The following is a 12,945-nucleotide window of genomic DNA, read 5'->3' as shown; positions in this document are numbered from 1 at the left end:
TGGTCTGCCACAGTCTGTATTGTTGCTTTGTCGCTTCTTACTCTAACCAGAAACCTTACATACACGAGGCAAGAAAACCAGATCCCCCGTCTGCCCACGTCTTGCCCTGATGAGCGTGCAGTCCTTTTAGCTCTAAAAGCTTTAGATGTCTCAGGCGTCTGTCCCTCAAGGCTGTGGGCAGCAAACACAAATGTAGTGCAGGCTTGTCCATCCTAAAGGCCTCCCCTTGGGGTCGTCTTGGCCTGGAAGAGAAAAGATTTGGTTTGAATGGGTTTGTTAGATGTGACCGCAAAGGGCAGAAGCCACCCCCCCCCCCAAATGCCATCTCCTAGCGAACACTTTGTGGGAGAGCCTGGTTATGGATGCGTGGCAGAGGGCCCAGCTGCTCGGAGCTGCCACGGGCCAAGGGGCTCAATCTGCTGGTGACAGCGTGCTCCCAAAGCCAAGCCCACCCTGGACCAGGTGCTGTGCAGACCTTCCCCCCCCTCCAGCACACCACTTGGTCCTTGAAAGGCAGCGGGAACTTCTTACAGAAAACGCTGAGGCAGAGCTGCTGAAACACTGGCCCAGGGACAGGGCTCCCTGGGACGAAGCTGGTCTGGAGCCCAACGCCCCTTCGGCCTCCTGCAGCTCCGCACAAGTGCCGGGGACGAGAGCAGGATGGGCAGAAATGCACTCAGCAGTGCGCTGCCTCGTGGTGAGAGACACTCGAGCACCCTAGTCCCAAACTCCCAAGTGCCTGGGGCCCAGGGTCTGCAGGTAAGTCACCTTCCGTGAAGAATGGCACATTAAAATAGCAGAGGGCTCCTGAGGGCAGCACGCGCACTGTGGGGACACCTCAAGTGACCAGGGCAGAAAAGCAAAAAAAAAAAAAAAAAAAAGTCACAGGTGATCAGATGCCTGCAACAGACAACTCCTAACCACAAAAGGTGGGACAGAAAATCTGTGCATAAATGGGGCGCCTGGGTGGCGCAGTCGGTTGAGCGTCCGACTTCAGCCAGGTCACGATCTCGCGGTCTGTGAGTTCGAGCCCCGCGTCGGGCTCTGGGCTGATGGCTCAGAGCCTGGAGCCTGTTTCCGATTCTGTGTCTCCCTCTCTCTCTGCCCCTCCCCCGTTCATGCTCTGTCTCTCTCGGTCCCAAAAATAAATAAACGTTGAAAAAAAAAAAAAAAGTCTGTGCATAACTAACACGTTTGATCTTCATCTTGCACTTAAATTCTTCCAACCCGTAATCACACAGCGAAGCTTCATCCTGTCCCCTGGGGAGGCCTGTCAAACAAGGAAGCTGCCGAGAAGCAGGAAGCAAGTCCAAGGAACAGGTGCAACCTTGGATGAACAGCCCACATCAGATCTGAGGCTGCTGACAAGGGCAGGATGAGGCCAAAGGCTCTCGGCCATGATAATCACAAAGAGAGGTCCAAGGAGACCTGAGCCCTCTGGGAACACACGTGAACTCTCTCCTTGGAGAAGCGGCTAACCCACAGCTAGTCACTCTGCTCAAGATGGTCCCAGAACATCAGGAAACAGCCTCGGGTCCCCTGAATCCTGCCGAGCTCACCCAACTGCACCAGCAGCTCTGGAGGACAGAGCTGATGGCTGGCATCATGGCCCAACCCAGCCCCACCCAATGGGGGCACCTTGGATGGTGATGCCTTGGGCACCAGCCCAGCACCCTCATCACAGACAGCCCTCTCCTCATGCTGTCTGGAACTCCCCATGGAGGTTCTCTGGGCACGGCTACGTCCTCCAACCCCACTTGTTCCACGTTTTTTACGAAAATGTGTAAATACAACACTAGTTTTTCATTTTCGTAAAGCGCTGGTGATATTCACGAGACTCTTGCTGCCTCAACACTTGATCAAACAGGGATCAGAAAAAAATGCCTCAGAAAGAGAAGGGACTCGCTGTTGAGTGGTTACAGTCCAGAAGCAAAAACACCCCGCAAACTGTTCCCAGCGGGGCTCACTTCCCAGCCAGTGAAAACCAGCCAGTGCAGCTAGGCTGGGGGACTCACCAGCCTCTGGAAGCCTGTTCTGACAAACCCAGGACAGTGGCCTATAGATTCTCCTTCCGCCCTCTGCAAAATGGGGTCGCTGTCTGGGGGAAGTCGGGGGTGCCTCTCAGTGTGTGCTGGGTGGCCCTATGGTTATAAACGCACGCGCGGTACACACGCGGGGTGCTAAACACCAAGGAAGCTAAGACAGCAGGTGCCCATTGGACTACTAGGCTGAGGTTCGTTTGGGCATCAGGCTCCAGCGACAGCACCAGTCACAGAGAGTTTTCGCATACGTGCCACCACCGCCACCAGCATCTTCACGACGAGGCTGGTGTTCCCCTCGCTCGACAGACGAGGGCACACAAGCTCCGCGGCGGCGGGATCCGGCGGGCAGGAGGTACGGCCTGGCACCGAACACGCGGGGCGGTGCGGGGGCGGGGAGGGGGGGCGGCCGACCAGCGGTCCAGCGCTGGGACGCCGGGGTCCCCGCCGCCCGGTGCCCCTCCCCAAGGCGGGGCTGGGGTTGGCAAGGGAAGAGGCCGGGGCGGCGCCCACCTACCGCGGCGGCGAAGCAGCTCCGCAGGGCCTCGAACTCCTGCACACAGAGGTCCTTCGTCAGGCGGCCGCCCGGGGCCGTGGACGCCTGCACACACCTGCCATAAGCCGCGGCCTGGGGGCGGACGGGGACGGGTGAGGGTCGCGGAGGGCGCCCCCCCCCGCGCCGGTCACCCAGGGCAGATTCCGCCCCCGCCCCCTCCCCGCCCGACACCTTCTCACCTCGGCCCTACAGGCCGCAAGGCGCTCGGGGAAGGCGCGGAGGCGGCCTCGCACGCGTCCCCACACCGCTCCGTTCCCCGACATGAGCGGCCCCTCCTGGCACCCATGGGCGCCGCCATCTTAGGCCCGTCCTTTTCCGGCGCCCAGCTTCTCGATAGGCGCGCCTTCCGCCCGTCGCCTTTCCTGCGCTTTCTGTTTGGTTAGGCTTCGGCTCCAGCCCCTGCTTCGCTTCCGGAACGGCGCCGGGCCTCTCCGAGCCCTGCAAGTGGCTCGTGAATTTGTCTGTCTTTGATCTGGGACTTCGGATTGGTTCAGGCTCAGGTTGTTTGCCGGCATAGACTGCAGGCCCCGCCCCGCGCGAGCGATTGGCCAGCTAGTCCAGGCCCGCGCGGTGATTGGAGGGGGGCCGCGGCCGCGGGCGGGGCCGGAAGGTGGCCGGCATCATGGCGTCCACGCCGCCGCTGCGGGACCGCCTGAGCTTCCTGCACCGGGTGAGTGCGGGCGGCCGCGGCCCCCACCCCGGGCCAGAGCTGTTCCCCTCCCCGGCCCTGCTCGGCGCCCGCTGGGGCCTCCTCCCAGGCTCACAGACGCCTCCATCTCCCTCCGGCCCTCTCCGTGCCCGTCCTCCTCCTCGAGCCCCTCCGGCCGTTCTTGGGCCGCTGGTGTCCCCTCTGCCCCTGCATCTCGTTCCTAGGTCCCCTTCTCCGCTGTGGCCTCAGGGTCGGGGCCCGATCCCCGACGCCGTGTGGGCGGGGCACGCCACCTCTGCTTCACATCCCCCCCCCCCCCCCCCCGGACAGAACCCGAATTGGAAGAGACAGCTGGGGTCTCAGACGGCACAGCCGGACGCCCGCGCGGGCAGCCCCGGCCCCTTCCCATTTGTGGCAGGAGCACTGCAGTGTCCGTGCAACTCGGCAGCTGGCCGGCCCTTTCGGGACTTGGGGTCCTGCCCCCGTACAGGGCGTGCGAGACAGGCCCCGGCCTTCCTAATGGTTGCGTTTCAAACCGGGGCCCTCAGGTCCTAGGGAAGGACGCTCCCGAGTTGTGGGAGACCCACGTCCACCATCGTCAGTTCATCGTGGCGAATGCTCCGAGAAGCGGAGGTCGGGGCCTGTTGTTGGTGTTGGCCAGAGCCAAAGCAGATGCAGCGGGCGGCCTTGAGCGTCGCCAGGCAGGTGTTCAGGGGCTGGGCCGCCGGTGAAGCAGCCGGTCGGTTCGGTTGTGTTAGTGCAGAGACTCGGCTCTGGGCCCAGGCCTCCACGGCTCTGCACGTCTGTCCAGCTCCCCTTTGGGCCTTGCTGGACAAATAAGGTGACTTTCAGGCCCGTGTTCTCGTGCCGTCAGGCCTCTGCCCTTCAAACTGTAGTCTGTGGTGGGCACCCAGCAGAGTCCACGCGCTTGTCCCCGTGAGTGTCCCTGAGGTTCCCCGTCCTGTCTTTGCTCTGAGGCTCACGCTCCCCAGACGCCCAGACGCTGGGCCAAGTGGGAATGGGTGTTTGGGTTTTTTCCCTGTGATGCCCACTCATCATGCCCGGGGCTCGCGCTCCCTTTCAGCTCCCGGTTCTCCTGAAGGGAACGTCGGACGATGATGTCCCGTGTCCGGGCTACTTGTTTGAGGAGATCGCCAGTATCCTTCCTCGTCACCCATGTCCAGGGGCCTGTCCTTCGGAGGCCCCCCAGCTCCTTTACTGTAGGGACCAAGCGTGGGTGGGTCCAAAAGCCACACGACTGATGACGCGGGGCCCAGGAGGCCGTAAGAGGCCCAAGCTCCTGAAACCAGGGCCTCGGGTGGGTGTTTGCGGGGAAGACACGGGAGAAGTCTGGTGGCAGGAAGGCCTGGTTCTCTCCCCCGCCGGCGTGGCCTCGTGTGGCCTGGGGTCAGCTCGCTCCTTCCCTAACCCGAGCGCCTGCCAGAAATCTCACACGAGTCCCTGGGCAGCAGCCAGTGCCTCCTGGAGTACCTTCTGAACCGTCTGCACAGCGGCTCTGGCCGAGTGAAGCTGAAGGTGAGTCCCCTCCGCTGGGGGACGGGCCAGCGGGTGGCGAAGCACGAGGAGAGGGTCGCCGCGGGCTGCGTGCGGGCTGCCCTCTGGGCCTGTGCTGCCCCCTGCGACTGTCCCCCAGGTGCTGAAGATCCTGCTCCACCTGTGTGGTCACGGCTCCTCCTCGTCCTTGCTCATCCTCAAACGCAACCCTGCCTTCATCCAGGAAGCAGCAGGTATCCGGGCGCTGGGGCGGGGCGGCCAGGGCAGGCTGCACAGAGTCCCTCTGCTGGCCACCGCCCCCTCACAGAGACGCCCCTCCCACCGGCGGGACTCTGGCCACCGCCCCCTCACAGAGACGCCCCTCCCACCGGCGGGACTCTGGCCACCGCCCCCTCACAGAGACGCCCCTCCCACCGGCCGGACTCGCCTCCCGGCCCGCCGCCCTCTTCTCCCCGGCACCCCGCGCCCCAGCCACCGCCTTCACCCTGTCACGGGCTTTCCCTTCCATCTGTCGCCGGGCCCGCCGCCGCACGGTGGCGTACTTCTGCCTGTGTGCCCTGCCTGGCCCGGGCAGCCCAGGCCCGTCTTGCCTGTTCCAGTGCCCGGCACACCAGAGGGGCTCTGTCTTCCCCCCAGGACTGCTCCCCAGGGCCGAGACAGGGAGGCCTGTGGGAGGCCCCCGGGAGAGGCGGGGTTCTGGCCTGTCGAGGACTAGGTCTAGCACAGCTGGGTCTGGGGCGGGGTTCCATCTCTCACTCCCCGGCCGGGCCTGGGGCTGTCCCGTGTCTTTTTCCCTAACTGGGATTTGGGGGGATGGGGCCTGAGGCCTTCCCCTCAGGTAAGGCAGGAGTCCTGGCCGTGGTGGGTCTCAGGGGCACAGCGTCAGCAGACCCCGCCCTGAATGACACCGGAAGGGCTCGGCCGCAGGCAGGAACCACGCCCACGGAGCCATCCCTGAGAGGGTCCCCGGGAGGGCAGCGCCGGGGAGGGGGACCCAGTTAGTTGCTCTTGGCCACCGCGTGCTCCTCGAGGATCCTGAGCATTTCCAGCATCCTGCCTGCCAGGTGCTGGCCTACCCCCACACCCCGAAACCGCGGCTGTCTCTTCACTGGAGGCCTCCGTCCTCCACCCCAGGGGCGCAGCTGAGGCAGCACGGGATGCGGCAGACAGCGGGTCCTTGTTGGCACCAGAGTCTCTGCTGGGCCGGTCCCAGTCCGTTGTACTCTGAGTGCCAACCCCGGGGGACCCTGCCACAGGCTGTCGGGGAGGTGGGGTAGCGAGAGGAGGTGGCTCTGGGGTGGGACGGCCCGCAGACGACGGCCTCAGCTCAGGCACGAGGGGCCAGGGGCGGGGGGGGTCCTGTGCGGCAGGAAGAGCAGGGAGGCTCACGCCACCCCCCCTCCCCCACCCCGGTGGTTCCCCGGTGGTTCCATTCCCGACTGGCCGATGGGCGCGCACCCTGGGCCACCTGCCAGGGCAGGAAGTGAGATGCATTTGTGACGAGAGACTGGGAACGCGGGTGTCACTCAATTCCTTCCAGGAAAAACTCGTTTGTCACAGCTGAAGCTGTTACGTAGAGGGAGGTGGTATCGTCAGGGCCGCGGGAGCCTCCGTGGGGCTTTGATTGCTCGCTTCGCTCCGCGTGGAGAGTGGGTTCAGGGGGTACAGCGAGGCAGCCAGTGCAGGGACCCCGGCGAGAGACGGCAGGGGGCTCCGCTCTGCGGGCATGAGCGAGGGGGCAGCCGGGGTGCGGCCTCCATGGGCCCAGTGGGTGGTATATCTCTGAAAAGCAGGGTGGGGGCAGTGGGTCCCGGATGAGGGGGATCTGCGGGATCCCGGGCTTGGGGGTGCGGAAGGGTGGCCGCCACTATAGGGACTTTGACCTGGAAGGGGTGTCGCCCGGGGACTGGAGGTCAGACCCGTGATTCAGGAGGCCGCCCCTGACCCTCGGGGTGCCGGGGTCATCTGCCAGGGGTCCAGGGGGGTGCCCACCACGAGGGCCGGGGGGGGCATTAAAGCCGCACCTCTGAGTGTCAGTAGCTGCATCTCACCTGCGCATCTGCCTCCGTCCTGCAGTTTTCTCGGGGCCCCCAGACCCTCTCCACGGGAACAGCTTGTACCAGAAGGTGCGGGCGGCCGCCCAGGTGAGTCCAGCACTCGGGGCAGCCCGGGACAGACTGCCAGACGTTTGTTCCACCACCTGGGGCCCTGGCTCCGCCCTTGCTGTGGGACCCCGAGAGAGAGCAGGGGGCCGGGGGGACAGAGCCGGACCACAGCGAGCTGAGTGCCCTCTGCGTCCTCGTCTAGGACTTGGGGAGCGCCTTGTTCTCGGACAACTTGTCGCCCCCGCCTCCCTCCCAGCCACCCAGGGCCCTGCCTCCGGCAGGTAGGCGACCGCCCATCCGCTTCGCTGGGTGTTCACCCTGGGGAGGGTTTGAGGCTCCCCCCCCCCCGCCCCGCTGTCCCAGGTACACAGGGTTGAGCGTGAGCGGCCGCACTGGCACTGACGTGGGTCCTGCTCACAGGCATGGGCTCCGAGTCCAGGCCCCAGGGCGCCCTCCAGGGCTTCGGCTACAGCAAGGAACGGGGCCCCACAGGTGAGTGCTGCGGGGGTGCGGGGCGCGGGCATAAGGGTCTGGCGGATCTGGCCTGGGAGGCGTGGCGGGTGGCACGGCTGGGGCCGGTGTCCTGCCACCGCGCTCTCCTCTGCCCGGGCCCGCGGGAGAACGAGGCAGGGCCGGTCTGCGAAACCAACAGGCGAGAAGCCGGGCGGAGGCCAGGTCTGTACGCGTGCACCCAGGCCCTGGTCCCTCAGAGGGGCTGAGGCCGGAGGGCGGTGGCGTGGGGACGGCGCCCGTCGTGAGTGGACGCAGCCGGCCTGGGTGCTGCCGGTTCTGGTCTCGGCTCTCAGACCCCCGGTACCTCGGGAGCACTGATTCCTAAAGCAGGCCTGGCTCGCAGGCCTTGCCTGTTCCTGACTCAGGAGTGACGGTGGTTGGTCCCGTCAGGGCACTCACGCACCCCTGCACCCGTACTGGACGTGAGCCGCCGAGGGGACCGAGCTCTCTGACGATCCCCTTAGCTGTCCTGCTCCCACGTGGGGCCGGGGGACTTGGGGGCACGGCCATGCCGTAGGCTGGAGTGCCAGGCTCTGTCAGGCCTGGGAATGCACTGAAGCAGCATTCACTGGGAAAGCTTCCGGAAGGGCCTGGGTGCCCCACGCGGTCTCCGCTGTGTGACTACGGCTCACGTGCTGGCCTCTTGAACTCCTCCTGGGGGGGGGGGGCAGAACTGAAGAGGGCTGGCACCCTGTCCCTCTCCGGCGCAGGCTCTGCGGGCGAAGCCTTCCTCTCCACCATCCAGAAGGCCGCAGAGGTCGTGGCCAATGCTGTGCGCCCCGGGCCCGAGAGCCCTGGCACCCGGAGGCCCCTCCCGCGGGGTGACGCCTACCAGCCCGCCATGACGCCCGCAGCCAGCCGTGGTTGCCCCAGTGCCGGGAAGCCGCTCCCCGGAGCTCTCCCGGGCGCCCGAGGAAGTGGTGAGACTCTCCTGGGGGTCCGGGTGAGCAGGCCCCTCCCCGTGGTGTGTTGGAGCGAGAGGGGGCCGCGGAGCCGCCGACAGGACCTTCCCGGCAAGGGGCACAGGCTCCTGGCTCAGAGGCCGGGGAAGGAGGCGGTGTGTCCTGGGGGGGCCGGGGGCCCGCACAGCCTTTCCCCGGCTCCGTGGCTCCGTGCGCGCTCGCTGTGGCCTCCGTGCCGTATGAAGATCGCGCGGCGTCTGGACGCTGTTTCGCCAGCTTCTTGCCAGCTGCTTCGCGTAGGAGCTGGGGTGTATGGCGTTAAGGGGGCGGGGGCTCCCGGAGGGCCCCACCGCCTCGGGTACAGGCCTGGGTCGCGAGCTGGGCCGCAGCCCGGCTTTTGCCGGTCCAGCCGGGACGGCCGCGAGGCCAGGGCCCGGGGCCAGCCTCCACGCGCGTGCGTTCTAGTCGGGGGGATGTCGACACAGGGCCGTCCCCGAGCGAGGTGTGTGGTGAGAAGGGACCGCAGCGTCGCAGTGCTCTGGCCCAAGCTCCTGGGAGTTGGCCTGGCCTGAAGGAGGACTGTCGGGACTCCCCGGGAGTTCTGTGCCTCGGGGTCCGGCACTGCCCCTGCCGCCACAGGCCGGCGGTCCCCGCCCTGACCGTTCTGTGTGAGGGGTGCCCTGCTCTGTCCCGTGTCACCTCTTCCCTGGTGTTTCTTGGTCGGGGTGCCCCGGGGAGGGGTGTATGAGGCAAGTCAGAGCCCCCCGCCCCCGATCTCACCCACGGTCCTGTTTGTCACAGTCACGAGACCCCAGCCCGGGCAGGCAGGAGGGGGTTGGGACGAGCCAGACAGCGGCTCCAGCTCCCAGAATTCATCCCGGGGGAGCGGTGACCCAGGCAAGGTCTCAGACTCAGGCAGTCGGTCGGGCAGCGACAGCCCCTCGGCGGCTAGCCAGGCACCCAGCGACCTGGCAGAGCGGTGAGGTCCTTTTCTGGGGTCCCACCCTGGGTTGGGGCCTGACCCGGAGGAGTCTCTCTCTACCCTGACCGCTGTGCCCCCGGTAGGGTGGAGGCCGTGACCCTGAGCGACTGCCAGCAGGAGCAGAGCCTGGTCCAGACTGTGACACGGGGGCCGCGTGCCTTTCTGAGCCGAGAGGAGGCTCAGTGCTTCATCAAAGAGTGAGTCCCCCCACCGGCTCCCCGCTCCCGGCCCCGGCCCCGGCCCCCCGCCCCCACCTCCTGCTTGTGCCTTCCTGCAGGTGTGGGCTGCTCAACTGTGAGGCGGTCCTGGAACTGCTGACCCGCCGCCTGGACGGGACCGGCGAGTGTGTGCAGATGGTGAGGGCCGGCCCGAGGCTGGGGGCGCCTGGGGGTGTGGGTGTGGGCAGGTGAGGGTTGCGGGCGGGGTTGGCCGGGGACGCCCCACCCGGGGCCTGCCCTGGGTGGGGCAGTGGGCCCACCCCCGGGGCTCCCCCACCTTGGGGCTGTAGTCGGGCCGAGAGGAGGACGGAGCTGTGAGAGGGGCCTCCCTCCGGGGGTGGACCGCACTGACCTTCTGTCCGCCCGGCAGAGGGCCCTGGGCGCCATCGCGTCCCTGGGCTGCACCGACCTGCTCTCCCAGGAGCACATCCTGCTCCTCGCCCGGCCGCGGCTGCAGGAGCTCAGCGCGGGCAGCCCTGGACCCGTGACCAACAAGGCCACCAAGGTGGGCAGCAGCCGGGACCCGGAGGAGAAGTTGCACGCTGTTCCTCCAGCCGTTCCCAGATCCGCTTCCACATTCCTGCCCCTCGCCACCGGGCTGGGCCGGGCCGGGCCTTAGAACAGCCGGGGTCCTTGGCTTGTGGGTCTTTCCAGCTCCTGGGACCTCTCCCCTGCCCTGCTGCTCAGCAGCTCTGCTCTGCAGACAGCTCCCCATCCCACCTGGCTCAGCCCACGGGTGGCCTCCTGCGGGAAGCCCTCCTTGCCTGCGCAGGTCCGTTTATCCTTCTGCTGGCCACCTGGGGTCACAGTTCAGGAGTCCGTGCTCGGCCCCTGGAGAGCAGAAGTGTTTTCTTTCACGCGAGTCCGTTTCCCAGTTATGCTCGAATTGTGTGCGGGCCGCCCGGCTCCCTCACTGGGGAGCCTCTGGGCAGCCCCCACAGGCTGCTGGCCTCTCCCCTCAGCCAGGCCCCAGCACGTCTTCCACCTGCCCGCTGGCATCCCCGGCTTCTGCGCTCCTCTGTGGCTGCTGAGAATTCGGACCCTCGGTGGCGTGTCTTTAAATTGTGCTTTGTCAAAGAATCGGTGACCCCGCCACAGCGAGGCCATCACGGTGTCTCTGAGGACGTGAAGGCTGGCGGAGGCCGTGTGTGCAGAGTTGGGAAGGACGGGAGGGTTTGAGGCACGTTCATTTCCTCAGCATCTGTGTCAGGCGCTGCTTGGCACCCGGCAAGGGACCCCCCCCCCCCCCCCGAGCCGGCTCGTCACGGGGCCAGGTTCGGGGACGGAGAACGTGTGCATTTGTAGAGCAGCAGGTTCGCCGTGTCTGGGCGCACACAGGGTGGCCGGTGGGGGGTGGCCGGAGGAGGAGGAGGTGGGACGAGCCACCTGCTCTCTGGGGGGCTGCGTCTTCTGTGCTCCCGGGCGCACAGGGACCTTCAGCCGGTCCCCTCCGTTTCCTCCTCCAGATCCTGAGGCACTTTGAAGCCTCCTGCCGACAGCGGCCCCCCGCCCAGAGGCCCCCAGTCGAGCTGGGCCCTGTTGCTGGCCGCGGGGGCCCGGCCGACCTGCTGACCGACGCCGTGCCCTTCTCCGGGAGCCACGCCTTCCTGCAGCCGCTGAGTTCCGCCCTCTTCCCGCCCCAGGGCCCTGCGCACCCCCTTCCCCCCGATGGCTCCCCGCTCTCAGTCCCCAGGGAGGCCGAGGCCGGCCTGGTGGGTTCCAGAGAGGAGGGCGCCGGACCCGAGTGGAGCCCGCCGGGCACGGGCTCCCCAAAGGGAGCGCTGGAACTTTGCCCAGGGCCCGGGGGCTGCAGCTCCTTGTTTGCTGGCATGGAGCTGGTGGCCTGTCCCCGCCTGCTGGGGGCCGGGCCCGCCACAGAAGAGGCCCCCCAGGCCCCCTGGACGCCACCACAGAGGGCGGCGGCAGCAGGAGCCCCTCCCGGCTCGGAACCTTCTGCCTTCCCTTTCCTAAACTCGTGACCTTGCCAGCCTGGGCCACATGTGGAGTCACCGTGGCCCCGGCCTGTAAATCCCAGGATTCCGTGACTCTGTGCTGTCCCGTTTGCCCGCAGCCCCCACGTCCCACCGAGGAGTGGTTCCCCTCGGGTGTGTGTGGCCGGTCCGCCCTCCCTCCGGCGTCCCCCCCTCACTCACCGAGGACACGGTGCGGGCAGCTGACCGGAGCGAATACAACGGCCGCTGATCAAGGCCCGGGTGATGTGCCACGGGTCCACGAGCCAGGAGAGCCAGGTGGCACCGTGCGCGGGGGTCAGCTCCCAACCCGAAAGCGGGTTCCCCGGTTTCCTGTGGATGAGGCAGGACCTCCCTCGTGCACGGGCCCTTCCTGTGGGCGTGGTGGCCGGAGGGGCAGCCTGAGGCCTTGGGGGAGAAACCGGACCAGCGCCGAGCCGGGCCGGTTTCTGGGCAGGGTTAGGAACTGAGCTGCTTGTTCAGGGTGGTGGCTGGGGGTCCCGGACCGACTGCCGGGTCTCCTGCCCTGCGGCCGTCCGGGGGGGCCCCATCCGCAGACACTGTCAGGCCGCTCTCCCCGCGGCCAGAAGGCCTGCGAGGGGGACGGGGCAGAGGGCGTGGCACGGCCTGCCTGGAGGGGACAGGAGCAGAGGCCCGGCTCCTCACTTGGATCTGTCTGGGGCTCCCAGGGTCCTCACAGACACCATGGAGAAGGGCACCCGGCCCCCTCTGTGGGGACGAGTCAGGAGGAGACAGTCCGGGCCGTGGCCCTTGCCACCCTGGGAGGAGGGCTCGGGGCTACCTCAGTTTCCCCTCCATGTCTCCCTTACCAGAGGCTAGCTGTCTGGACTTGGATTCCTGCAGCAGCGGGTCTGGGAAACGCTGACCTCAGGGGCCCCCTGGAGACCCGTGCCTGCCTCTCAGAAACAAGGGCTTTTTGTGTGGATTTGGAAGCACGGCTTGAGTATTTTGGGGCTCAGAGCGCTCCCTTCGCAGGGAGTCCTACATCGGCCAAGCGGCTTATCCACCTGGGGCGGGGGGCGGGCTGTTTCTGCTGCCAGATCCCGGTACGACCTGTGTCTGGTCCCTGCAGACTGTGCGGGGCTGGCCTCGGGGCAAGGGTTCTGGTGCCTCAGAGGGTCGCGGCTGCTTCAGGGGTCACAGCACCAGAGCTTCCGAAATAAACACGGTTGTTCCCGCAAAGCTGCACCGTTGCCGTTTTTCTTTCCTGTGCATGTGTGTGTGCGTGCGTGCGTGTGTGCGCGTGTGTGCTAATGAAGATAGCATTAATGAGGACACGCTTAGAGAACTTCTTTTTTTTTTTTTTTTTAATTTTTTTTTTCAATGTTTACTTATTTTTGGGACAGAGAGAGACAGAGCATGAACGGGGGAGGGGCAGAGAGAGAGGGAGACACAGAATCGGAAACAGGCTCCAGGCTCTGAGCCATCAGCCCAGAGCCTGACGCGGGGCTCGAACTCACGGACCGCGAGATGGT

At 66.4% G+C, this 12,945-nt stretch overlaps 2 protein-coding genes across 3 annotated transcripts; one reads left to right on the top strand and one right to left on the bottom strand.

Annotated features, from left to right (window-relative positions):
• On the bottom strand, window positions 1-2,980 carry NDUFAF8 (NADH:ubiquinone oxidoreductase complex assembly factor 8). The gene is made up of 3 exons (XM_047094110.1): window positions 2,775-2,980; window positions 2,557-2,667; window positions 1-242 (listed from the first exon to the last, which is right to left on the bottom strand). The coding sequence occupies exons 1-3, from the start codon at window positions 2,856-2,858 to the stop codon at window positions 213-215; spliced, it is 225 nt and encodes a 74-aa protein (XP_046950066.1). The 5' UTR covers window positions 2,859-2,980; the 3' UTR covers window positions 1-212.
• A 220-nt stretch (window positions 2,981-3,200) lies between these two features.
• TEPSIN (TEPSIN adaptor related protein complex 4 accessory protein) lies at window positions 3,201-12,652 on the top strand. 2 transcript variants are annotated; one of them, XM_047094108.1, is made up of 13 exons: window positions 3,201-3,265; window positions 4,329-4,401; window positions 4,689-4,780; window positions 4,899-4,992; window positions 6,836-6,903; window positions 7,067-7,145; window positions 7,285-7,356; window positions 8,088-8,297; window positions 9,081-9,258; window positions 9,345-9,458; window positions 9,539-9,617; window positions 9,850-9,984; window positions 10,946-12,652. In XM_047094108.1, the coding sequence occupies exons 1-13, from the start codon at window positions 3,218-3,220 to the stop codon at window positions 11,456-11,458; spliced, it is 1,755 nt and encodes a 584-aa protein (XP_046950064.1). In that variant the 5' UTR covers window positions 3,201-3,217; the 3' UTR covers window positions 11,459-12,652. The 2 variants fall into 2 exon arrangements, with proteins under 2 accessions (XP_046950064.1, XP_046950065.1); XM_047094109.1 differs by lacking the exon at window positions 10,946-12,652 and adding an exon at window positions 10,446-10,874.
• The last annotated feature ends 293 nt before the right edge of the window (window positions 12,653-12,945 follow it).

The sequence above is a fragment of the Lynx rufus genome, unplaced genomic scaffold (genome assembly GCF_022079265.1).
Source record: "Lynx rufus isolate CCGP_SWC_20201006 ecotype Redwood Valley unplaced genomic scaffold, mLynRuf1.p SCAF_37, whole genome shotgun sequence".
In the NCBI taxonomy this organism is placed as follows: domain Eukaryota; kingdom Metazoa; phylum Chordata; class Mammalia; order Carnivora; family Felidae; genus Lynx; species Lynx rufus.
Note: the sequence above shows the minus strand (reverse complement) of the source record. Positions and strands in the feature narration are given on the sequence as shown.

Bases quoted from the DNA above. Each gene is read 5' to 3' on its own strand.
- NDUFAF8 (XM_047094110.1), bottom strand. From the start codon at position 2,858: ATGTCGGGGAACGGAGCGGTGTGGGGACGCGTGCGAGGCCGCCTCCGC. The intron at 2,668-2,774 runs GTGAGAAGGTGT...GTCCGCCCCCAG, and splicing joins TTGCGGCCTGTAGGGCCGAG to GCCGCGGCTTATGGCAGGTG. The intron at 243-2,556 runs GTAGGTGGGCGC...TTTCTCTTCCAG, and splicing joins GGAGCTGCTTCGCCGCCGCG to GCCAAGACGACCCCAAGGGG.
- TEPSIN (XM_047094108.1), top strand. From the start codon at position 3,218: ATGGCGTCCACGCCGCCGCTGCGGGACCGCCTGAGCTTCCTGCACCGG. The intron at 4,781-4,898 runs GTGAGTCCCCTC...ACTGTCCCCCAG, and splicing joins CTGGCCGAGTGAAGCTGAAG to GTGCTGAAGATCCTGCTCCA. The intron at 9,618-9,849 runs GTGAGGGCCGGC...TCCGCCCGGCAG, and splicing joins CCGGCGAGTGTGTGCAGATG to AGGGCCCTGGGCGCCATCGC.